General features: G+C 40.0%; 1 protein-coding gene across 2 annotated transcripts in view; it reads left to right on the forward strand.

Annotated features, from left to right (window-relative positions):
* Window positions 1-26,546, forward strand: part of EFHB (EF-hand domain family member B) — a 72,412-nt gene that overhangs the window by 41,541 nt on the left and 4,325 nt on the right. For both annotated transcript variants that reach the window (XM_023207318.1, XM_023207317.1), the window contains exons 6-11: window positions 4,868-4,997; window positions 11,124-11,207; window positions 11,786-11,853; window positions 13,801-13,955; window positions 21,664-21,871; window positions 25,674-25,886. In XM_023207318.1, the coding sequence (XP_023063086.1) occupies window positions 4,868-4,997; window positions 11,124-11,207; window positions 11,786-11,853; window positions 13,801-13,955; window positions 21,664-21,871; window positions 25,674-25,886 (858 nt within the window). The remainder of the gene's footprint in view (window positions 1-4,867; window positions 4,998-11,123; window positions 11,208-11,785; window positions 11,854-13,800; window positions 13,956-21,663; window positions 21,872-25,673; window positions 25,887-26,546) is intronic.

A 26,546-nucleotide genomic window follows, 5' to 3' on the forward strand; every position in this document is an offset into this window, starting at 1 on the left:
CTTAAGGCCCAAGGTCTCTTAAGTCAGCTTGAGGTTAATGGCCTGGTACTTACCCTTCAAGTCAGTGGGTTCCCCTCTGGCCCAGAGCAGGTCCAGAAATGTTATTTTCAAGAGCCAAGTCCTGGAATTGGGAACCCAAGGAGTCTACTTGGTGCTCTACTCCCCTGGGGGCATGCTCTTACCCAAGGTGTAAGACAAAGTCCTCTTTACTATACTTTTCCCTCTACTTTTCTCAAGCAGAAGGAGTTTTGCTCTGTAGCCATCACAGCTGATAATGTGCTAAGTCTCTTCTGAAGCCAGGAAGTCTAAGAGGCTTACCCAAGACCCTTGATGTACTACCTGGGCCCTGAATAACTGCAGCTGGTTATTCAGGGCCCAAGAGCTCTTCAGTTAGCAGGTGATGGATGCTGGCAGGATTGGGTTCCTTCCTTCAAAGCAGTGGGTTCCCTTTTGGCCCGGGATGTGTCTAGAAATGTCATCTGCAAACCAGACCCTGGAATGGCGGCCGTCTGAGTCCCACCAGTGCCCTATCTTGCTGTGGCTGAGGTGGTATCCTAGATGCAAGGTGACGTCTTCCCTGCTCTTTCCTCTCCTCTCCTCAAGCGGAAGGAAGGGGTCCCTTTTGGAGCCATGAGCTGAGTTGTGCAGCCTGGGGTTAGGGGAGGGGTGATGCCAGCATTCCCTTGGCTGCCCCAGCTGGTGTCCCAGTATGACATGTGTCCCGCCCCTAGTCCACTGTCTCTGGGCCTGGTTCTGCTCTGGGAGTCGCCTAAGAGTTCCAGTCCTTACGGCCTAGACCACCTTTCAAGGTTACTTGGAGACACAGAGTGCTGTAGCCCTTGGTGGCGACGTTTGCGGGCACTCAAGTTCGGACTACTGGGATTGGCAATTCCTTTTTTGATAGGGCTGATTTAAATGCTGCCTCTGTGGACAGGCATCAGCTGAGTTTGGTTCAGTTTTCCATTCTGCTCTAACAGGAAAGCACTGAGTTTAATACCTCACAATTGCTGTGTTCTCCCTGCCCTGGTGCCAGGAGAAGCTCTCTACACCACTCTGCTGCTGCCGGGGTTGGGGAGGGGTGGTGTTCGTGATTTAAAACTTTTTTCTGTCTCTTCAGTGCCTTTTTTTTTTTTCAGTGCTATGAAGTTAAAACCAGGTACTATGAGTTGCCCACCTGATTTTTGAGATGGGCACTAATATCTGTGTAGATAGTTGTCAACTTGGTGTCCTTGTAGCGGGTGGGGGGCGGGTGTAGGTCTGGGACACAGGACTGGGACATGATCGGTGGAGCTTTCTATTCTGCCATCTTGCTCCACTTCCTCTCTCTGAACATTTTTTCTTTTTTTCTTTTTTTTTTTTAATTATACTTTAAGTTCTAGGGTACATGTGCATAACGTGCAGGTTTGTTACATATGTATACTTATGTCATGTTGGTGTGCTGCACTCTGAACATTTTTTCTAACCCCCATCCTTGAGCCATTAAATCATTAATCATTAAATAAACGGGATATTACTCACCATGCTTTTAGGGAGCCTGCTCTATATATTTTAAATGTTTTACTTAAATAATATGTAAATAGCAATAAATATGGATATACAACATTTAAAATACACTTAATACTATAAAATAACAATTTTAATCATTACTAAAGTGATACGTTTATAAAATGAAAGCTATATAGAAATATACAATATACAAAAAAATTCCCACAACTCTCTATCTCACACTGATGATTCTTTCTTTCTTCTCTTTTCTCTTTTTTTGAGATGGAGTTTTGCTCTTTCGTCCAGGCTGGAGTGAAGTGGCATGATCTCGGCTTACTGCAACCTCTGCCACCTGGGTTCAAGCAATTCTCCTGCCTCAGCTTCCCAAGTAGCTGGGATTATAGGCACCTGCCACCAAGCCTAGCTATTTCTGTATTTTTAGTAGAGACAGGGTTTCACCATGTTGATCAGGCTGGTCTCGAGCTTCTGACCTCAGGTGATCCATCTGCCTCGGCCTCCTAAAGTGCTAGGATTACTGGCGTGAGCCACCACACCCGGCCGATAATACTTTCATAGATGTTTTCCTTTGCACTTTTATATATATCAGTATGTATGTTCATTTTATTGCACATCATATATACTTTTTTCCTTTTGCTTTTTTTTTTGTCTTATGAAATATTTTGGAATGTCTTTTCATGTCAGTATCTACATTATATTTTCACTATTACAGAAACATATTGTTTATATACCTTTGTAAATGTGATTGGCTATTTCCTTAAGTTACATTCCTAGATTTCTGAGAAATTTTTACTTTTAGAGCCAAACTGTCAGCTCAAATTACTGCCCAATTTGCCCTTAGACCCAGAGTATGAGAATATCCATTTCTCCACACGCTTCCCAATAATGAGCTCATCCAATCTTCTTTATTTTTGTTTAACTAAGAGACAATTATAATTTCTTGTTACTTCAATAACAAGACATTTACTGTTTTTATTTACATTATTTGAATTACTAGTGAGGCTGAATGTCTTTACTCCATCATTTCTTACCTTCTTGGTTGTTCTCTAGTTTCAGTCCTACTTTCTTATCTTGAAATTGAAAACTAACACCACATCAAGACTTGAAAAGAAAAAAGCACAGTATTCAATTTTAAATAAAAAGACTCCTCTGCTGGGTTCTTAGCCCTCAGTTACCCTTTGAATGTTTCTAATATGAGGGAAATTATTACAATGAAATATGAGGGTCACAATGTTCTGATGATCGCACAAAATCGAACAAGTGCAAAACACCAAACCTCTCAAATCTTAGTGTAGTTGAAAGTGCTGCCAGGGACCTAAATCATTGTCATACCTCCCTTGATCTTCAGGATTTCCATAACAGTGGTGGAAACCCTGCGTTTTTCATCGATATGTCTTTTTCCCATACAATGTCCTTACTTACTTTCTAAATATTAAAGTTCTTCACCCATTTTAAGAATTGAGTTACATGGCGGGGTGCGGTGGCTCACACCTGTAATCCCAGCACTTTGGGGGGCCAAGGCGGGCGGATCATGAGGTCAGAAGATGGAGACCATCCTGGCTAACACAGTGAAACCTCGTCTCTACTAAAAAAACAAAAATTAGCCAGGCGTGGTGGCAGGCGTCTGTAGTTCCAGCTACTTGGGAGGCTGAGGCAGGGGAATGGTGTGAACCCAGGAGGTGGAGGTTGCAGTGAGCCAAGACCACACCACTGCACTCCAGCCTGGGTGACAGAGCAAGACTCTGTCTCAAAAAAAAAAAAAAAAAAAAAAAAGAATTGAGTTACATATTTTCTATAAATTTTGAATATTAACCCTCTATCAGATATATAGTTTGCAAGTATTTTTTTCCCAACTCATAGGTTGCCTTTTCATTTTGGTGATTGTTTCCTTTGCTGTGCAGAAGGTTTTTAATTTGATGTAGTCTCATTTATTTATTTCTGCTTTTGTAGTCTGAGCTTTTGTATTTAAGACATCATTGCCAAGGCCAATGTCAATAAATTTTTCCTCTGTTTTTTCTTCTATGAGTTTTATGGTTTCAGGTCTTACATTTTTTTTTTTTTTTAATCTGTTTTGAGTTGATTTTTGTGTATGGTGCTGCATGTGGACATCAGGATTCCCAGGACCATTTATTGAAGAGACTATCCTTGCTCCATTGTTTCTTCTTGCTGCTCTTGTTGAAAATTAGTGCATTGTATATGTTTGGATTTATTTCTGGGCTCTCCATTCTGTTCCACTAGTCTGTATGTCTGTTGCCAGTACCATACTGTTCTAATTACTACAGCTCTGTAATATAATTTAAATCCAAACATGTAATGCCTCTAACTTTTTTTCTTTTTCCTTATAATTACTTTGGCTATCCAGAGCCTTTTGTGGTTCTATATAAATTTTAGGATTTTTTTTTTCTGTTTCTGTGAAGAATGCTACTGGAATTTTGATAGGGATCACATTGAATCTATTTTGCTTTGGGTAGTATGAACATTTTAAGAAAATTAATTATTCTGATCGATGAGCGTGGAATATCTTTTCATTTTATTTGTGTCCTCTTCAATTTCTTTCATCATTGTTTTATAGTTTTCAGTGTACAGGTCTTTTACCGCCTTGGTTAAGTTTATTCCTAAGTATTTTTTTTTTTTAGGCTATCATAAATTAAATTATTTTCTTGATTTCTTTTTTGTCTAGGTTGTTATTTTTTATAGAAATGCCATGGATTTTTATGTGTTGATTTTGTATTCTTTGACTTTACTTAATTCATTTATTAGTTCTTTTCTTTTCTTTTTTTTTTTTTTTTTGAGAAAGAGCCTTACTCTGTTGCCCAGGCTGGAGTGCAGTGGCATGATCTCAGCTCACTGCAACCTCCGCCTTCTGGGTTCAAGCGATTCTCCTGCCTCAGCCTCCCAGATAGGTGGGATTACAGGTGCATGCCATTACGACCAGCTAATTTTTGTAGTTTTAGAGAAGACAGGGTTTCACCATGTTGGCCAGACTGGTCTCAAACTCCTGGCCTCAAGTGATCCACCAGTCTCGGCCTCCCAAATTGCTGGGATTATAGGCATGAGCCACTGGTGTGCCTGGCCAAATTCATTAGTTCTAACAGTTTTTTGATGGAGACTTTGGAGTTTTTTACATATAGCTTTTCAAATATTAACACAAGGTATTGTTGTGTGTAGCATCCCACCAGTCTCCCAGCTCACATGGGGGAATGCTTATGTCTTTATTAGTTAAATCTGTGCAGTTTCTGCACTGTTACAATTTCATTTTTTGTTCCATTCTCATTTTCAATGTCAATGAGAACATAATGTGCATCTTGCAAGATAAGGTTATTTGTGTTGCTTAAATCATAAGTCTTCCTTTCTTTTTCCACAGGAGAGGCAAAGAACCGAAAGTATAACCCATCAAGTTTCCATAGGTTTAAAGTGTATGGAGTACCAACACCACATTTTGATGATGGACGAGCCATGGCAAAATCTTTATATTGGCTCCATGAACTACAAATGTAAGTTTAATTACACTGTGCCCAGGAACAAGTGTTAGACATTTGGACTTAAAGAAAAGTTGATTTTTAAAATTTATTTTTTTGAAGAGGTAATAAAATGATATGGTTCAAACAAAATGATTAGAAAAAATTAGAAAAAACAGTGCAATGTATTTCACTTCTGACACCCATCCTGTCTAGTTCTTACAGAGGTAAAAATGATACTTTTTTTTACTGTCTTTATTCTGAAGTTACAAGCAAATATAAAGACATATATGCATGTTTTAACTCTCTGGGATCAACTTTATTTGTGTTTCTTAAATACAATGGACTTTCAAAACTCTACCAAGACAATTGTAATCGACCTGAAATTTGTTTATTTATTTATTGAGACAGCACGTTGCTCTATTAACCCAGGCTGGAGTGTAGTAGGGCCATCATAGCTCACTGCAACCTTGAACTCCTGGACTCAAGCTATTCACCTCAGCCTTCTGAATAGCTGGGAATAAAGGCATGGATAACCATCCTGTCTTGACCTGATATTTGTTATTCAGCTTTGTTGAATACTTATTTGGGCACCTGAGCATCAGACTCAACTTTTTCAAATTGTGACCTTTTTATGTCTTCATGCTGTAAAAACTACTTCCCTAGAAAACAAAATTGGGTCCTTAGTTTTTCATTTCCTGTGTTATATTTTATATCTGAGCCAACACGTAAACTTTGGAAGGTTGCTCATAAAAGTCGAGATTTCTCGTTATGCTTAAAAAAATCAGAAGATTGTGGATACTGGTGCCATGGGTTGAAGATTCTAAATACTGGTGCTGTTGCACCCTCCCCCAAAAGATATGTCTATGTCCCGATGCCCAGAACCTATGAATGTTACTTTGTGTGGAAAAAGGGTCTTTGCAGACGTAATGAAGGATCTTGAGATGAAGAGATCATTCTGGATTATCTGAGTGGGTGTTAAATCCAATGATTAGTATCTATAGAGGGGAAGAAGAAAATTTGATACACAAGAGGAAAAGATATGCACAAGGGAAGGTATGTGAAGATGGAGATAGATATTGGTGCGATGTGCCTATAACCAAGGAATGCGAAGTAATGCCAACAGCCATCAGACTTGGAAGAAGCAAGGAATGGGCTGGGTGTGGTGGCATATGCCTGTAGTCCCAGTGCTTTCGGAGGCTCGGGTGGGAGGATGGCTGGAACCCAGGAGCTAGAGGCCAGCCTGGGCAACATAGCAAGACACCGTCTCTAGGGAAAACAACAAAAAAAGGAAGAAATGAATTCTCCCCTAAAGCTGTTAGAGGAAATGTGGCCTTGCTGACAGTTTGATTTCAGACTTCTGGCTTCTAGAACTGTGAGAGAATACATTTTTTAAAGCCATCAGTTTTTGCTAATTTCTTATAGCAACCACATGAAACTAATGCACGGGCCTTGCATTCACATTTGTCAATGATAGGGGTAGATTTGTTCTGATCTCTGCCCTTTTTAAAGGAGACAATGGCCCTCTAGGTTTCCATAGGCCCAGCATGCACACAGACTTAGCATTCCTGCAGGTATCCAACCTGCCTCACTCTTTTTCCTATTTTGTCTCCGTGACAATAACAGCTCTCAGTTACAGAGGCAAAATTCTGAGCACTTTATATATTATTAGTTTAATCCTACTAAGAACTCCACAGGATAGGTGTATTCCGATTTTTATTCTTCCCATTTTACAGGTGAAAAAGCTGAGGTACAGAGGGGTTAAATCATTTGCCTAAGATCATGCAGCTCAGATGTATCAGGGGTAAGAATGAAATCTAGGCAGTGTTGGCTCTAGAGGCAGCCCTAACCACTGCACCAGATCTATAGGCACTTGATTCTTGATCACCTGTCTATGGGCTTCAAAAATGATTTCCATTCCTCTTTCCCTCCTTTATTACATGGGTTTCTGATACTTGAATTATTCAAAATAAGGATGGTAAAACACACACATAGAATAAATTTTTCAGTATCATAGTAACCCTGCATGAGACAGTTTTTATTTAGGATATAGACGAAGCATTTACATAATAAATATTTCTTATTAGTTTACATTTTGAGGCATCTAATTTTATATGCACAATTTAACATAAATTTCTTATTATTAAAATAGTTGAACTATGTATAAAGGAAAGTGTAAAGATATTAGTTAAAGATTTAAGGACTACAGAAATTAATAATTAAATATAATAAATTGATACTTAAAAGGAGACAGATATGGTTTATCCATTTTCAGTGGGTTAGAAATGTAAACTTGTTATCCGTTTGTAAAACATATGAGGTAAACACATTAACAACAATGTGGTCCTCAAGAACATCCTAAGAGCAGAGCAACTATCAATGATTTAGTGTTGCCACAGAAAAACACACAAAGTTTATAATGGCAAACAGTGAGCAGGGCATGCTTCCCTCCAACTTGTCTATCCCCAAGGGGATAGTGTTTATGGAACAGTGTTTTATATGATCATACATTTTTTCTTTTTTTTTGAGATGGAGTCTCCCTCTGTCACCCAGGCTGGAATGCAGTGGCATGATCTCGGCTCACTGCAACCTCTACCTTCTGGGTTCAAGCGATTCTCATGCCTCAGCCTCCTGAGTAGCTGGGATTACAGGTGTGTGCCAGCATGCCTGGCTAATTTTTGTATTTTTAGTAGAGATGGAGTTTCATCATGTTTGTCAGGCTGGTCTCGAAAACATGACCTCAGGTGATATGCCCACCTCAGCCTCCCAAAATGCTGGGATTACAGGCATGAGCCACTGCGCCTGACCCTTTTTGTATTTTGAAACTTAATTGGAATGTTATTGCTAGCAGTAGATAAATTCTTTATTCTTTTTGTTGCAATTTAAAAAGAGCTCACTACTTCATTCGGTTTGATTTCTGTTATAAACTTGGAGTCAAGTGTGTTAGTTTACATTTTGAGGCATCTAATTTTATATGCACAATTTAACATACAAATTTGGTTTACTTTCAACTTTTATGGGATACATTTCCTCTGTAAAAGAGGATCTCTATTGGCTGGGCACGGTGGCTCATGCCTATAATCCCAGCACTTTGGGAGGCTGAGGCAGGCAGATCACGAGGTCAGGAATTCGAGACTAGCCTGGCCAACATAGTGAAACCCTGCCTCTACTAAAAATACAAAAATTAGCTGAGTGTGGTGGCACACACCTGTAGTCCCAGCTACTTGGGAGGCTGAGGCAGGAGAATCACTTGAACCCGGGAGGCGGAGGTTTCAGTGAGCTGGGATGGCGCCATTGCACTCCCGCCTGGGTGACAGAGCAAGACTGTCTCAGAAAACAAAAACAAAAACAAAAACAAATAAACAAAAAGGATCTCTATCTATATTCTGCTTATGACCTTTGGTTTGAATAATCAAAGCAAAGTCAAATCAAACTTTGATTTGAGTCATCAGATGGTAGGCATGCATGTGTGAGTGCACGAGTTTGTGCGTGTGTGTGAATGAATGAATTCACTGGCACACAAAGAGCTTTATCTGAGTTGGTTCGTGAATGCTAAGAGGTTGTGTAATGATGTTGCAGTTATTGATATTCTGACATACATGGTTGCCCACAGATACTTCCTGATTGTTGCAGAAGCATACTCCAGGCAGTTCTTGACTAAAAAGAGTTGGCTCTGTGCCTTACAGTTCTTTTTCCTATCTCTGCATGTTCCTAATTATGTACCTTGGAGCTGATTTTTTTTTTTTTTTGAGACAGAGTTTTACTCTGTCGCCCGGGCTAGAGTGCAGTGGTGTGATCTTGGCTCACTGCAACCTCCACCTCCCAGGTTCAAGTGATTCTCCTGCCTCAGCCTCCCAAGTAGCTGGGATTACAGGCGCCTGCCACTACTTCTGGCTAATTTTTGTATTTTCAGTAGAGACAGGGTTTCACCATGTTGGCCAGGCTGGTCTCGAACTCCTGACCTCAGGATGATCCACCCACTTCAGCCTCCCAAAGTGCTGGGATTACAGGTGTGAGCCACCGCGCCTGGCCTGGAGCTGATTTTTAGATTAACTCGGTTTGTTCAAGTTATAGCCCTAAACTGCATTGATTTATTCTGACTCCACCTACATTCTTCCCCCCACCAACAAATGGGAAGGAAATGAAGAAATGAGATGAATTACTTGTATTTCTTCTTTTGTTCCTCCACAGAGTGTTACTCTTCTCCAGAAATTTATTCAGCTCAGTAGTTCAATAGCACAGGAGATACTTTGAAAAGCAAATGGAGTTTAAGAATGTAATGTTCATTGTCTTTAGTCTTAGCAAAACAATAGATAATTTATTAATTTTAATGTTATTAAATAATAGTGTTGTAATTTTACAGGTTTCAAAAGAAATTTTATTCATTTAATCACAACAGTAGAAGTAACAAAATTATTTTACAAAAAACTGGCAAAATAAAATCACTTATAATCCTGTTCACTTTAATTCAGCCATTATTATCATTTTAATGTATTTTATCCTAGTGTGGCTGCCTATGTAGATTTTTGCATAGTTTTCACCAGAGTGCAATCCCATTTTATATCCTGTTTTCCACCTAACACAAAATAATTATATATTGCTGTATATCCCAGCATTGAAAATGCATGCAGTGTATTCTTATTAATGTGATATAATTTAGTCACCCTCCACAACTGAATATTTTGATTCTTTTCTTTATTCTGTTGTAGTCAATAAGCTACAAACATTTTTTATACATATAACATGTCTACATTTTTTTTTTTTGAGACAGGCTCACTTTGTTGCCCAGGCTGGAGTGTCGTGGCATGCTCTTGGCTTAGTGCAGCCTCTGACTCCCAGGTTCAAGTGACTGTCCTGCCTCAGCCTCCCAAGTACCTGGGATTACGGGCATGTACCACCACACCTGGATAATTTTTGTATTTTTAGTAGAGCTAGGGTTTTACCATGTTGGTCAGGCTGGTCTCGAACTCCTGACCTCAAGTGATCTGCCCACTTTAGCCTCCCAAAGCGGTGGGATTACAGGTGTGAGCCACCGTGCCCAGCCTCTTTTCTACATTTTTAATTGCTATCTAGATTATATCATTATTATTGGTTCCTAGATGTGGATAAAAGGACATGAGTGTTTTTATGCTTTTTGATTCATATCGCCCAATTATTTTCAAAAGGACTGTAGGAATTTGCACTAGCAATCTGTAAATGTTTTACTATACTTTTTGCCAAAGTTAGATATTCTCTCTCTCAATATACTTACATATATTTGCTTGTTTATTAGGTTAGAAGTGGCACTTTGTTATTCTTTCATTTTACATTTATTTTATTACTAGAGAGTATTATAAATTCCCCATGTATTTGCTTACTAGATGTGAGTTATTTGTTTATATCCTTTGGCTATTTATTTATTTGATGCTAAATTTTTTTATTTTTTGTAGAGATGGGATCTCACTGTGTCACCCAGGCTTGTCTCAAATTCCTGGCCTCAACTGATCCTCCAGCTTTAGCTTCCTAAAGTGTTGAGATTATAGGCATGAACCACTGTGCCTGGCCTGATGCTTAATTTTCTTCTAGCAATTTTACAAGCTACACTTACTTTATATTATTTTTTTGAGACAGGGTCTCACTCTGTCACCCAGGCTGGAGTACAGTGGCGTCATCTCAGCTCACTGCAACCTCAGCCTCCCAGGCTCAAGCGATCCTCCTAGCTCAGCCTCTCGAGTAGCTGGGACTACAGGTGCATGCCACCACACCAAGCTAGTTTTTGTATTTTTTTTAAGAGACAGAGTTTCGCCATGTTGCCCAAGCTAGTCTCAAATTCCTGAGCTGAAGCCATCTGCCCAGCTCGGCCTCCCAAAGTGTTGGGATTACGGCAGTGAGTCACTGTGCCTGGCCAGGAGCTACATTTACAATAGTGATATTAACACCTTGTTTTTATTTACTAAAAATATTGTTTGCTTACCTTATTCATTAATCAAGATTTATTTTATTTTAGTGTAAATGGAAGAAAAATGAACACATAAAACTTTATTTTTAGCAGAGAGTTTCTTTTGAAACTACATTTGTTCCTTGAAGGCCTAATGATACTACGGTATTCTTCACCTTACGTATATTTGGCAGCCAAGAATACTTTAGGTAATAGAGATACCTGATAATGTTCTAATTTTGCAGGAAAAGAGGAGCTAAGTTTGTATCCAAAAGAGAGGATGATTTCAAAGAAAAGTTTCAACATAAACTTGGAAGAGTTTTAGATCCGTAAGTTAATGATTAACTTCAAATTGATAGTTTCTTTGTATAGAATTTAAAAAGTATTCTTGTGGTAACTGTTGGTGTGCCTATTAGATTCTATCTATTAAATAAGAAAATCATTATTTTATTGTTAATCAGTTAATCTGTTAATGTCTATAGAATTTGGGATTTCAGGAAAGCAGTGAGTTCTCCAAAATGCAGAGGGCACTGGAGAAGAGAGAGGGATAATTTTGCATAAAGCATTATTTGTGAGATATCAGAGATTTAACTTACTGTGTTTACGTTTTACTTTGTCTTTCCTGTCTGTCTGTCTTGCTCTCTATTTATACTTTGGTAATTTTGCTTTGAATGTATTCTGTTTTCCCTTTGTAATTCTGGGCTCCTGAAAGAGGGTGTAAGCATTCAGTCATTGTTAATGCAAGTGGAAGATCAGACAAAAGATCTATTGGAGAACTTTTGTTTGATCTTCATAGTTTGGTTATGAGATAAAATGTGGGCTACTAAGAACATATGGCAAACATATTTTAAATTCCAGAGATGCCATGTGGTGGGTATTTTAACTAAGGATTTGTTTTCTTTGATAGCATTGCAGAAACAATGAATGTTCCCCCAGACTACACATTTGGAGCTTGTCTTCGTCCTGAGGAGTACGGTAAATATACACACTTTCTCTGTAAAAAACCCCAAACAAACAGCAACAAAATCCCTGCAAAGTTACACAGTTAAGCTCACCATCTCCTTATTTCAGAACTTCTAATTTTAAAGGCTTAAAATGTTGCATTAACATTAATGGGAAAAGTATATAACAGAAATTTTTTTTCATATTGTGTTTGAAATAGGTACAGTTGGAAGCCCTTGTAATGAGTACTGTAAGTGTAGTTAAGGCTTTGACTTTTATTTAAGAAAAATAAATATGGCTTATATTAAACAAGCCAAAGTGAAATGGAGCAGCTTTTTAATGAAGTCGGATATTGTCCTAGGTCCTAACTTCTCAAAGTGTGGTCTGCAGACTGCCAGTTTTGGCATCCCCTGGGAGCATCTTAGAAATGCAGAATCTCAGGCCCCATCCCAGAATTACTGAATCAGAAACTGCATTTTAACTGTATTTCCGGGTGAATTTTAAGCACATTCAAATATGAGAAAGCACTGTACTCTACAACCACATAATTAAGAACCACTCTTTTCCTACCAGCCAGCCAGCTAGCCAGTCAATCAGTCAATCAATACATAAAGTAGCAGAAGAAACTTACTTGTATTTTGTCTCTATTTCTAGGCAATCTAAACAGCAGATATCCAAAGGGAAAAATATACTACAGCTTATCAGGATTGGGCTGTGTATCAGTGGTTCTCAAAACATGGGCTGCAGACTACCTGCATTAAAATCATCCAGGGGGTTTATTAAATCTGCACATTCCTGGGACCCATGCCCTAGATATTCTGATTCAGTAGGTTCTTATATACACTAAGGTTTAAGAACCACTATGAAAAATGTTTTAGTTAAAGTCCACTCATTGATAAATAGAATAAATATTTATTGAGCTTTTGCAAGACACTGGTTTGGAGCATCATTAATTACTACATTAAGAAATTGTATTTGGGTTCTGTTTTTACACAAACTACTAATGTTTAATGGATGCCTATCCATCTTAGAGGCTTTAATATCTTTTGAAGAGGGTAAGGGATGATTAGGAAACCATCAATTAGCTTGAAAAAGAAGTAGGTAATCATGGTAAATTCTGCCTGTTTGAGGGCAAGCTTCATGCTGGTGGGTGCTCTGTCTTGCTGTCTGTTGGATCCTCAGGGTCCAGCACGCAGGACATCTTTCACCAATATTTATAGCATGAATTGATGAATTAAAAGAATAAGAGAAAGCTGAGAGTCCTGGCAGGAAGATGGGAGGTGTGTGTAGGCTGGGGAAAATGAACTGAGGCAGGAGGCCTCCTCTGGCGATATCCACCAAGCCGCCACATCTGGAGCAGCATGGTCAACTCTAGTTGGGGTGTGGGTCAGGACTCTCTTAGTTAATGGAGCTGTGAAGGGTGGCAGGCCTCCAGTGCTGGTGGTAGCATGAGTGGAAGCAAGGCTGAGAAATGGGAACTTGGTATGCAGACTGACAGCCAACTGGAAACTTACATAGGAGAGAGTAGATAATTTGAGTTTGATTTTTACAAGGCTTTCCCAGTTTAGTCAGTTTCAAGGCACACTGAGTGGTCCCCACCTGGACTCAGCCCTAGCTTTCAGATCCTCAGCATTGTAGACAAATGGCCAAGAGGTAGTCAAGCAAGGACTTCACTGTCTAAGGAAAATACTTGACAGCTGAGTGCGGTTGGTGATGTCCACACGAAATTCATTTTTTAAGATTTTCTTCTTGAGCAGAGAGGTAACATAAAACAGAAATATTAATTTTTATCAATTCATTTATGTACTTTTCTTTATAGTACATAAGGATTTTCTGACATGCTGCGTAATCATGTCAGAGTTAGATGTTCCTTTCATTCACAGAGGTTGCTAGATCTCTCTCACTCTCTTTTTTTAAAAGGTAGAAATAATATAGAAAGACTTTAAACTTACGTAAAAAACTTTTTTCTCTCTTCAATAGGAGTTGGTGATCTCATCCATAATAGACTTCCGGGTGAATATCTTCGAGGCAAGGATAGACAGCGAGCCCTGATTGCAGCAGTTCGGCATCACTTGAAGAAAGTTAATTACCAAAAATTTGACACTTTGCTGGCAGCCTTCAGGCACTACGACAAGGCCAGTAATGGGGGAGAGCTTTTTGGTGATGCATGGGCTTACAGATCCCAGCAGTCTGATGTAGATCAGGGGTCAGCAAACTATAGCCTGTGGGCCAAATCCAGCCCACTGTTTGTTTGCATAAGTAAAGTTTTATGGAACACAATCATGCCTGTGTTGTTTTTAGTATTGTCTGTGGCTGCTTTTGCACTATGAATGCAGAGTTAGGTAGTAGCAACAAAAACTGTATGACCTTCAAAACCTAAAATATTTACTATTTGCCCCTTAACAGAAGACGTTTGCTGACCCCTTTTGTAGATTATTGGTTGTCAAAGTGTGGTTCCACTACCCATCACCATCACATGGGAACTTGTTAGAAACGCACATTACAAGGCCCATTTCAGGAAATAAATAAATTATAATGAATAATAAAAAAACAAGGCCCATTTCAGAAAATACTGAGTTAGGAACTCTGGGGTGGGGCCCAGCAATTTTAGCAAGCACTCTAGTGATTCTGATGCACATTCAAGTTTGAGAATCACTGTTATGGATTATTAAACTGCAGTGTGCTGGGAGCAAGGGGCAGTGGGTAGCACTAGGGGTCCCTGGAGAAGACTTGACAATCTATACCTAAATCTGAATTTGCACACAGAGTACCTGCATTCTAGGTCCAAGTCAAGCTTAGAATGTCTTTTCCCTGGGAGCACAGTGTGGCTGTAGTTTTGAGAGTATAAGATATTCAGTGTTCAAGCTACTCTAAATTTTATTCTTTGAAAAAATCAGATCAATCTAGGGCTATGTAGTTACCTTGCATCATTTTAGGCCATCATAGAATTGCTTTTACCAAGTTGCACTGCGTTTAGCTTATGCTAAGGAGCACTATAAGAAACTGCCATTGAAACTTGGTATATTTTTTGTTAGTATGCCCGTGAGGCTTTTATTTTGGTCAGATGCATCCTCTTTATAAGAAACTCAGTCTTGACAAAGGAAATAATTGCACTTCATCTAAGTATCTGACGACTGGTTTTTATTTCATGGATAGCATATATTTTATATTGATTATGCACACCTTTTTACTTTGGTTACCAGGAAGCTTGGAGCCAACTCAATAAATAATGGTAGTGACATGAATAGGAGAAACTGCCACAATACGTAGTGCCCTGCTTTTAAGAATTTTTCATTTTAAATGTAATTAAAGAAAAGATGATCATCTTAATAGCTGTTGATTATCTAAGTAAATTACTAGGCACATTCCTTATGATAAATTAAGCAGGGAGGAAATTACTGAGAATTATTTAATGCTGATATGCCTTATATATATTATATATATTATATATATATTATATATATTTTTTATATATATATTATATATATTTTATATATATATATATATATTTTGAAATGAAGTCTCCCTCTTGTCCCCCAGGCTGGAGTGCAATGGCATGATCTTGGCTCACTGCAACCTCTGCCTCCTGAGTTCAAAGGATTCTCCTGCTTCAGCCTCCCGAGTAGCTGGGATTACAGGTGCCTGCCACCATGCCCGGCTAATTTTGTATTTTTAGTAGAGACGGGGTTTCACCATGTTGGCCAGGCCGGTCTTGAACTCCTGACCTCAGGTGATCTGCCTGCCTCGGCCTCCCAAAGTGTTGGGATTACAGGGGTGAGCCACTGCGCCTGGCCTTGATATACTTTTTAAATAGTTAATATGCACAATGTAGCATTCAGTGTCCATAAGGAGCTTTTTTTTCTGAAAGGGTAATAAGATGTGGGTCTAGTACAGCTGTAGGTTAATTTTTGATTATTTAAATCTTATATTATTGGGTGCCACATTTAATTTAATGGAAAAACAAAACACCACAGAGCAAATAAACTATGATTTTCTAAATGAATCTTCTTGGCTTATGAAATTAATTCTGTTATTTATTGAATACTCATAGTACATCAAGCATTATTCCAGATAATGTGTAGACATTCCATATAGGGAACAGAAAATCTAGAGGAAGAGTTATACATGGGGTAGCAGTAGTGTGCTAGAATTGGCTTGGGAGAGCATACTGTTAAATTTGCAGGAAGCTTACAAGCCAGTTGACAACACAATGGTAGCTAGAAATTACCATGATGAGAGTATGAACACCATGGAAAGCAGCACCTGCTACAAATCAGGGCTTTCTTTCACCACACTGCCAAAGAGCCAGTTGTTGAACATATGTAACACAACACTGAAGTAGAGTGAGGCCCAAGTACTATGATAAACTCAGAATTGCAATCAGGGATTTTGGCTCCTAGCTATCATAGACTATGTAATTCATAACAGATGTTCTTAGCAATGCAAGTCAGCTGATGATTTTCTCTTTTAATTAATTGTCTAATTAAGCATGTGTAGATTTGTGCCCACTTAAGCAGCACATTTGTTTTCAATATGTAAACATTGTTAACTTAAAACCAGAATAGTTTCCTAAAATAAATTTTGCTCCCAGGTTATAGGGTTCTCAGTTAAGTTCAATAATTGTGTAGAGTCCTTGTTTTTGGAGGGGCTGCATGAGGTCAGTAAGTCCAACTTCGTGTCTGTGCATGCCACCAGCTGATGGTATTTGCTCCCCTTGTGGAATGACTGAACTGGGGCTGGGGAAGATACCCAAAGGTGTTCAATGTGGAGGTGCAGTAACTAGGGTCATTCTCTGCTGTTTCCAATAGATTTCTTGGTAAAGTTGAGGTGGATGTCATTCAAATTGTGGTCAGAACTGCCTGGCAGTCAGTTAAAACTAAGGTGTCACCAACAGTTTGAGAGAGCGGCACCAAGGCATTTTCCCTTATGATGCAGTCTTCAGGAGTGGGCTGAAAATCAGAATATCATGGTGTCCCTCACCCCCCTGAACATCCTGGGTATAAGGTGTTCTCTCTCCAAGAGCTTGGTTGCTGCTCTCCCCCTATTGCCACAAAATCAGGGTATCCCATTCCAGTAGCTATAACTTCAACTTTTTCCCATTTATCTCCTATTTTCACCTAGAACTTTTGTCTGGAAAGGTCAGGCATAAAAGAGAATAAAACAGATCTCTGGAACTTTTCTAAGAAATCCCTGGTCCCTGTTATACCTGACCTTTACAAACAAAAGGTCTAGGTGAAAATAGAGAATATGGGCCGGGCATGGTGGCTCACGCCTGTAATCCCAGCACTTTGGGAGGCTGATCACCTGAGGTCATGAGTTCGAGACCATACTGACCAACATGGTGAAACCCCATCTCTACTAAAAATACAAAAATTAGCCGGGTATGGTGGCACATGCCTGTAATCCCAGCTACTCGGGAAGCTGACGCAGGAGATTGCTTGAACTTGGGATGCGGACGTTGCAGTGAGCTGAGATCATACCACTGCACTCCAGCCTAGGCGACAAAGTGAGACTCCATCTAAAAAAAAAAAAAGAAAAAAAAAAAGAAAATAGAGAATATGATTGGGAAAAAAGTGAAGTTACAACTACTGGGATGGAACATACTGATTTTATTTTATTATTTTATTTTATTTCAGAGATGGGGGTCTCACTCTGTTGCTCAGGTTGGAATGCAGTGGCACCATCATAGCTCACTGCAGCCTTGAACTCTGAGCCTCAGGTGATCCTCCTGCCTCAGCCTTCCATGTTGCTGGGATTACAGATGTGAGCTACTGCTCCTAGCTCTCACGCTGATTTTTGAGAGGTATACTCAACCAAGTGGTTATTATCCTATGATCAAGGACTGTCAACCCAACAAGAAAATCAGGTGGCTGAAATAGAATTAACTTTGAACCTCCTAGAATCCTTTTTATGCCTGGTTTCTACCAAAAGGGTGGACCAACCCTATTGGCACGGGATTGCTGTTGGGGGAGAAAAGATGCACCATGTCCAGGAATGGTCATGACAGTAACCCCAATTTTCAAAAGAAGTCTTTATAACCCCTGTCCCTTTTATTCTGATTATTATTCAGGAAGCAGCTGAGATAGAATGAGTCCTTTCTGGGGGCAGCTGCATTGAGTGACCAAACAGCTTTACTAAAATGTGGGCACCGGGAGCTGGTTGAGAAGGCCATTCCAATGCTCAATAATACCATATGACAACGGATGGTAGGGAGTAAGAAAGGTTCATTGAATACCTTGACTAATAGCTCATTGCTGAATAGCTTTTGTGCTACAGGGTGCACCCCACTGACAGACTGAAAATGTTCCAGAAAGCAAAATGCATAACCCAGATTAACTTAACTTTATGGGTCCTACTGCTGGGACTAGAGCCATATGATTGGACTGGAACGGCAATTCCGTAATTTGAATAAGTGTCAATATTGGTGTGGCACCACTGATAGCTCTGAGGGGGGAGGGGTCAAAGGTTCACTATAGTCAGTCTGTCAGGAGCCTGAGGGAGATCCCTATGTGGGATGTGTCCTCTCTCACCATGAGACAAATGAGTCAACTTCTGGCAGTCACAAGTTTGGCATGTAGTGGTGGCTTCTGCATTAGAAACATAGAGTCCCTTACCTTGTGCCCTGTGTGTAATGGGGGTCTGTTGCCACGTATGTACAGGCAGCAATGTTGGCAATCTGCATGGTTCAGGCTTCATCAGCAATTTGATTCCAATTTTTCCCATGCTTATGGTGAGTATCTACATGAACTACCCAGATAGTTCAATCACTAGCCATAATTTTTATCCTGTAGTTTGCAGTCCCTTAAAGGGGTGTCTTCAATCTGCTAGTCTATTGTTTTCCAAGTGGCAAACCAAACAGGTAGGCCACAGTCAACAGCCCAAGAGTCAGTAAAAATATAACAGGTTTATCAAGGGGAGTATTGGCCAGAGCCATGAGAATGGCCTTTAGTTTAGCTCAGTGAAGACCACTAGGTTTCAGCTTAGCCAAATTATAAGTGAACCAGACGCAGGCATTTAGAGGAGGTTCTGTGAATTGAGGGCCCTCTTGAGCCAGTGGCTTTGCTTCAGATGACAGAGTGGTGAATAAGTTCTTTTTTTTTTTTTTTTCTAAGGGATCACTTCTCAGCTGAGTGTGGTGGCTCACACCTACAATTCCAGCATTTTGGGAGGCTGAGGCAGGAGGATAGTTTGAGGCTGGGAGTTTGAAACTGGCCTGGGTAACATAGTGAGACCCCATCTCTACAAGTAAACAAAAATAATTAGCCAGGAGGGGTAGTGCCAGCTACTCGGTAGGCTGAGGCAGAAGGATCACCTGAGCCCAGGAGTTTGAGGCTTCAGTGAATTATGATCATGCCACTGCACTCCAGCCTGGACAACAGATTGAAGCCTGTCTCAGGAGCAGCAGCAGCAGCAGGAATAGCAACAACAAAAATATTGCTACCCTTTTACACGTAAAGCTGAGATATTACTGGAGTTGGGCTGGCTGTATTCTTGAATATGCCATTTCCATTTGACATATGAGGCTTGTTTGCTCCTTTTTCATTCTGTTAGTCATTGAGTCCAAGTTGGCCCACCTCAAAATGATTATCGGCTGGCGAGTCAGAAGGCCTCCATAGGTCTAGTGTTCAGTTTCCAGAAGAGCTCAGTGACAGGCTAATAGCTGCTTCTCAAAACAGGTCTACCTGGTAACTAAGTTAGGGAGGCAATGAGTCCTAAACTTCATGGTGCACCTCCAAGTGAAGGTTGCTTTTCTTTTCCAGAGGCTCTAATTGGCAAAACCACCAGTTATAGACTCATAACTCAAAGGAGTCATTAGGGCTGTGGGGTCCCAAAGGTACTAACAATTGTCTATACATGGCTCTTCTTGATCAGGATAATCCCCTCTGTCACATATGAACATTCACTATACAGACATGGAAAGCATCAATACCAATTAAACATTCAGCCTGGGAAGCCATAGCAATAATACATTGTTATCTTTAATTCGTCTCTGCAACCTCTGCCCAAACCCCATTAATTGAATTCGGACATCCTTCCCTACCACCCTGTCCCAGGACTGGCTATGATGATGATTTCGGGAACTGTATCCAAACCACAAAAATGTGAGAATCTCACCCCACTGAACAGATGAATCCCTCTTGAAGACCTGGAGCCCTTGGTCCTATTTCTGATCATCTTTCTCCCTAAAGCAATTGAGATCAGGGCTTGTGGGAGGGAGGGATTAAGGGTGCAGAGGGAGAGAATGGCTTTGCACCAGTAAATAAGAAATATTTACTTTGATTTTGAGTGGCATGATGGTGGCATGGTAGCTCCATGAAACAAACCACCAGTGTTCTCAGTGCGCACAAAGCCCTGCATATTAGGCAGTAAGTTATCATTGACAGCATCTGTTTCAGTTTTGGAGATCTCTTGATTCAACGGCCACATCCCACATTGCTTTTCAGCTAGGGATGTGTGTGGGTTTGCATTTTGGTTGTAGTAGAGACTTTTGTTTGTTTGTTTTTGAGACGGAGTTTCGCTCTTGTTGCCCAGTCTGGAGTGCAATGGCGCCATCTTGGCTCACTGCAACCTCCACCTACTGGGTTCAAGTGATTCTCCTGCCTCAGCCTCCTGAGTAGCTGGGATTACAGGCATGTGCCACCATGCCTGGCTAATTTTGTATTTTCAGTAGAGACAGGGTTTCTCCATGTTGGTCAGGCTTCCAAAGTGTTGGGATTACAGGCGTGAGCCACTGCACCCGGCCTGTTGTAGAGACTTTTATAAAGGAGTCTACTTCAATCCAGGGCATTTGCAGCTCTATTGTCAAGATCATATGTTTTAAGTTCTCATTCTGTTTGAATACAAGGGTTAAATAGGGAAGTTTTCCAGGGCTGTGGGTCTGACTGCAAGAATTTATAATTCATGGAGTCAGTTTCTCATTCTCCAGGGGATTGCCTCCATCAGCATTGTAAATCCAGTCCTGGGCAGTAAGAGCTTAAATACTATGCAGTGAGTCATTTATGATTTCTCTTGGGAGTTATTTCCTCTCAGGGAAGTCTCTCCGTGGGGGCCAAAGCTCCCCTACAGCAGCCAGAATCCACTGCAGAAACAAACAAACAAGAAAACTGGGACCTTTGCCATCATCTCTGAATGGGTTTAAGGTTGGCTTGATAGACTGCAGGAGGGACTGAGTGCTAAGATGTCCCAGCTGTTAACATTCTTCCTTAACAAGCATTGTGTGCTCTGTCCCTTCGTCTCCTAAGTGAATCAGCCAGTTTCTGCTGAGAGCCCTTATACATTTCCCTCTGTTCATACTCAGTGTAGGTACTTCTGCCTTTAAATGCTATCTGAAAAGAGATGAGACTTTTTCCCTTCACCCTCCTCCCCCTACTTACCAGGATGAATCTCAGTGTTACTTGTTACAGTGGGGCTGACCATCAGATTGGGAGCATGTCCCTCTTACCCATAGGAGTGTTATCAAAACCAGACAACTGTCCTTGAACCCACCTCCGTGAACTTACCCTGCAACTATCTCCCCAATTTCTCCTCAATAACAGGCAATGAAATGAAGGGCCATTTATTGCTGGGTTAAAACACAGAAGGTGTTAAAAACTTTGTAAGGATAAACAGTTGTAGAGAGCTGTCAAAAGTACACACCCGTTGGTCACATGAAACGTCAAGACCATATCATGGTAACACTGCTCTACCACAGTCTGAACAGCATATTTGACTCCTCTTCTGTGAAAATTGAGACAGTTTTGAATGTATGTGATGAAGCTGTTTTTTTCTTAAACTAAATAATGTTGCCTACTCTGCTCTTGAAGACAACCCCCATTTTATGTTCTTTTGCTTCCTGTATAACAGAAGGGAGATGGGATGATAGATAAAGCCGAGCTGCAGGAAGCTTGTGACCAGGCCAACTTGAGTTTAGATGACAAGCTCCTGGACCAGCTGTTTGACTACTGTGATGTGGATAATGATGGCCTCATTAACTATCTGGAATTTGCAAATTTTCTTAACTGGAAAGACAAAATGCTTCTTAAAGAGTATGAAGAGAGGGTCATTATTAAAGGTATTTAATTCTTGAAGGTTTGATGAATTATTTTTTCAAAATAATTGAAAGTTTATTATTATTATTTTTAATACAGACGAGGTCTCACTATGTTGCCCAGGCTGGTCTCAAACTCCTGGGTTCAAGGGATTCTCTTGCTTTGGCCTCCCCAAGTGCTGGGATTATTGGTGTGAGCCAGCATGCTTAGCCATTTACTGAATTCTTAAATGGACTTCTGTATTTTAATTTTTCTAGGAGCTCAGCTATATTCAACTTTAATATTATATGAAAAATAAAAATATACACATATACATAGTGTTTATTTGCTTGTTTGTGCATAGAATATCTGTGGTAGTATAGGAAAAAATCAATAACATTTATTATTTCCAGGAAGAGGCAGTTGGATGGCTGAGGGACAGGGTGGCAGTGAGACTCACTTTTTAACCTATGTTTTTGTATCTTTTGAGTTTGGAACCATGTACTATTTATTCAAAAAAATTAAAGGCACAAAACTTACACTGAAGCTCAAAATATGAAAGACAGTTTCTCAGAAACTTGTTTAAAAACAATTATCTGAGTAATTAGTTCCCTTTCCCAGGAAACACAGAATTTGACACAAAATTAGATTTTAAAAATTTTGTATCAAAAGGAAAAACAGCATAATCTTTACTTTTGATTCAAATATTATGATGTTGACGTCAAGCTTGCCCAACCCGTGGTTCAAGACAGCTTTGAATGCTGCCCAACACACATTTGTAAACTTTCTTAAAACGCTGTGAGTTTTTTTGCAGTTTTTTTTAAGCTCATCAGCTGTCCTTACTGTTAATGTATTTTATGTGTGGCCCAAGACAAGTCTTCTTCTTCCAGTGAGGCCCAGGGAAGGCAAATGGTTGGATACCTCTGGCCTACATTTTATCTTCTCGCATTATTACATGTATAGATATGCATATATACATACATGTATATGTACATATTTTAAGCATGTCTAAAGTAACACTGAACGTACTATATAAGGCTTTTTAAAATTTAGCTTTCACATTTCTCTTCTTCTTTCTTTTTTTTTTTTGACAGGGTCTTGCTCTGTTACCCAGGCTGGAGTGCAGTGGTGTGATCTTGGCTCACTGCAGTCTCTGCCTCTCGGGCTCAAGTGATTCTCGTGCCTCAGCCTCCAGAGTAGCTGGGATTACAGGAGGTGCGTGCCACCATGCCTGGCTAGTTTTTTGTATTTTTAGCAGAGACAGGATTTCACCATGTTGCCTAGGCTGGCCTTGAACTCCTGGCCTCAAGTGGATCCTCCTGTCTTGGCCTCCCAAAGTGTTAGGATGACCGACATGAACCAACATGCCCAGTCAGCTTTCATATTTCTAAGGAATGAAGAAATGCTTTTTTGGTTTCTCTGAACTACATTTCAGTTCCCTCATGCTGATATATTATGATTTACTAAGCCATTTCTTCACTCTCTGAAATTTAGGCTGTTTCTAGATATTTTAAAAGTAATATGCATAATGTTATAATGATCATATCTCAAAAAGCTTTTTATTTCTCATTTCTTACGACTATTATTGTCTCAGAAGTAACTCTATTTTCATTTTGCTTTTCTAAATGATTTTACTGATTTGCAATTTTATCAGCTAAGTCTGTGAGGTTTTACTCCAATCTCACTACCATTGAGTGTTATTTCAAACATTCTTACATTCTTATACTTTAGTTGGTTTATAATAATACCTCATTTGCCTTACCTTTTTTTTTTTTTTGAGACAATGTCTCACTCTGCTTGCCCAGGCTGGAGTGCAGTGGTGCAATCATAGCTGATTGCAGCCTTGAACTCCTGGGCTCAGGTGATTCTCCTGCCTCAGCCTCTTGAGTGGCTGTGTTGCCCATGCTGGTTGTGAACTCCTGGCTTGAGGGATCTTCCCTCCTCGACCTCCCAATATGCTGGGATTACACGCATGAGCCACTGCACCTGGCCTACTCTAATTTTTGTATCTTAATTATTAGAGGTTCAACTTTTTAAAAAGATGTTTACATTGTTATTTCTTCTTGGGATGTCTCTTTTCTAAAAAGTGGAGATAACTACTATTTTCACTTTTATTCTTGAGTCATGCCTTTCTGTGAAGTCAAAACCAAATTTTGATCTCTCCTGATGATGCAAGCCCTTATGGGTTAGCCTTTCTATTCTATCCACTAGGAAGGCATCAGAATCTTTCCTACCTAATGAAGCTTTTTATAGAAAACAGCTCTACTCCGACTCTTTCATAAATGGGGTGACAGAGCTTCCTTCTTGGCACAACTCATGAAGTAATGGTAGAAAGAAAAGCTTATTTCAGACCAGATAATTCTTCGAATTTTTTCTGGTTTTTGGATCCTAATTTCTTCAGCCATTTTCAATAGAGTTTTTGAGGATTTTCATCTTCTATGATTTTAGGGTAGAAACTGTTAAGTTTGTGGTCAGTAGGTCTAGAGGGGGCCCAGGAATGTTCTGCCAAAATTTTTCTGATATCAAATTCTATCTTACTGTTGACTTTTGGAGAAAAGTGAGTAAGTAGTCTTTCAATTTTTTTGAGAAATTCTTTTTCAAACTTTGTCCAGATTTCTACTTTTGGTGAGGTGGAGGATGAGAGGATCTGGAACAGTAGGCCTGAGCATTTTCATAGCAGCCATTGGCAGGAACTGAGTGTGGGGAGAGGTGGGGTTGCGGGGAGGAATGCGTTCTTCAGAGAGGGAAGTCTTTTCTAGTTTGCCAGGGTATCCACCCTTCTCTAATACCAGCAGGCCACTTGCCTTTGCAACCCTTACTTGGGCTCCCCCAGAACCTTTAGAATTTTTCTGAAGATGGAAACACCACAGCGCTCTCTAGTGGTACATATGTAGTAACCAGATCTGAAAAAGATTGCAGGAATTTATTCCTAAATTTCAGAATTGACTCAGCAAAGCAAATCTGCAAAAGAGGACAGAGTCTCACAACTTCAGTTCTATCTCAGGGTTTTCTTTTTGTACACTGACTTGTCAGGAATTAGTTGCAGAAACAGTTCCTGAGCTCACAGTGAGTTCTTACTATCTCTCTTGATGTTGTAACGCACGCTCCCGCTAGTCAAGTAGGTGTGGAATTTTCAACTACAAGCATGTCTTGTCTTATTTCTCCCTAGGGCATAGTGCTAGGAAAAACTCTGTAGTTCAAGTTAAATATTAAAATGCACTCTTTTTTTTTTTTTTTTTTTGAGATGAAGTCTCGCTCTTGTCCCCCAGGCTGGAGTGCAATGGCGCAATCTCGGCTCACTGCAAACTCCGCCTCCCAGATTCAAGCGATTCTCCTGTCTCAGCCTCCCGAGTAGCTGGGATTACAGGCACCTGCCACCAAGTCTGGCTAATTTTTATATTTTTAGCAGACACGGGGTTTCATCATTTTGGCCAGGCTGGTCTCGAACTCCTGACCTCAGGTGATCTGCCCGCATCGGCCTCCCAAAGTGTTGGGATTACAGGTGTGAGTCACCATGCCCGCCTGCTCTATTTTTTTTTTTTTTTAAGAAAAGAAATGAATGGATTCTATGTTTACATTTGGTCTCTCATATTTCAAAGCTTTATTCTAGAATAAAGTGAATGGAGTGGCAGAAGAAAACATTAGGCCATGTTCAGATTTCTTGGTGTATGACATTGGCCTGAACTTACTCTTCCACAGTTGGGTGTTGGGTCAGTGGAGGGGTCATGCCAGCTGTTTCCATTAGCAAGAAGAGACTAGATGGGAAAACTTACCCTGTTGCAGAGCAGCACGCACTAAGTAGTAATGTATTCCTGCATTTTTTCTTTCCTTTTTTTTTTCTTAAAGGTGGAAAACCAGATTGTGTAAACCCTACTGAGGCTAATGTTGAAGAACCTGAACCAGCTCTTCTCATAAAGCCAGAAGATATTGTCTTAAAAGAACCAGGGAGCACAGAAAAGACTCTTCGGACACTTCTGAGACCAAGTGATAAAGTTTCCAACTACTATAAGACAACTTCTTCTGAGATCAATGCAGTTGTAGGAGCCGTTCCTTCTACTTGTATGTCACTTATTTGTCAAGTCTTAAAAGCAACAAACGTGGAAGCAAACTGTCCCTTGTCTGTCCTTGCATTGTCTCCTGCCTTTCTCTGTTAGACTAAGTTTCTTAAAGCCTTGTACCTTGCATTTAATTCGTATTCTAACTACCTGGGGAGGAGAGGCCCACATATAAATGTTGATTGAACTGAATTGCCGGTGATGACCAAAGTAAAACGATTCTTTGTATATTAATGAAATGGAAACCGTTATAGATCAGAACATCGAATGTTATACATTGTAGTAATTCAGATTCCACCAAGTATTAATATTAGATGATTTTAAAACCATATGATTCTTAGCTCCATACATATCTGCCTTCAAATATTTAAAGAGCTTTTACATAACATTTCTCTGCATATTCGTTCCCCATGTTAGTTTGCTGGGGCTACTGTATCACAGCACCACAAACCGGTGTCTTAACAGAATTTTATGGTCTCACAGTTCTGGAGGCTTGAAATGCAAGGTGTCAGCAGGATTGGTTCCTCTGGTGGACTGTAAAGGAGAATCTGTCCATGCCTCTCCCCTGGTTTCTGATGATTTACTAGCAGTCTTTGGCACCACTTGGCTTCTTCAGCATCACCCTGATCTCTGCCTTCATCTTCACATGGTGTTCTCCCCATTT

Source organism: Piliocolobus tephrosceles, chromosome 2 (genome assembly GCF_002776525.5).
Source record: "Piliocolobus tephrosceles isolate RC106 chromosome 2, ASM277652v3, whole genome shotgun sequence".
Lineage (NCBI taxonomy): Eukaryota > Metazoa > Chordata > Mammalia > Primates > Cercopithecidae > Piliocolobus > Piliocolobus tephrosceles.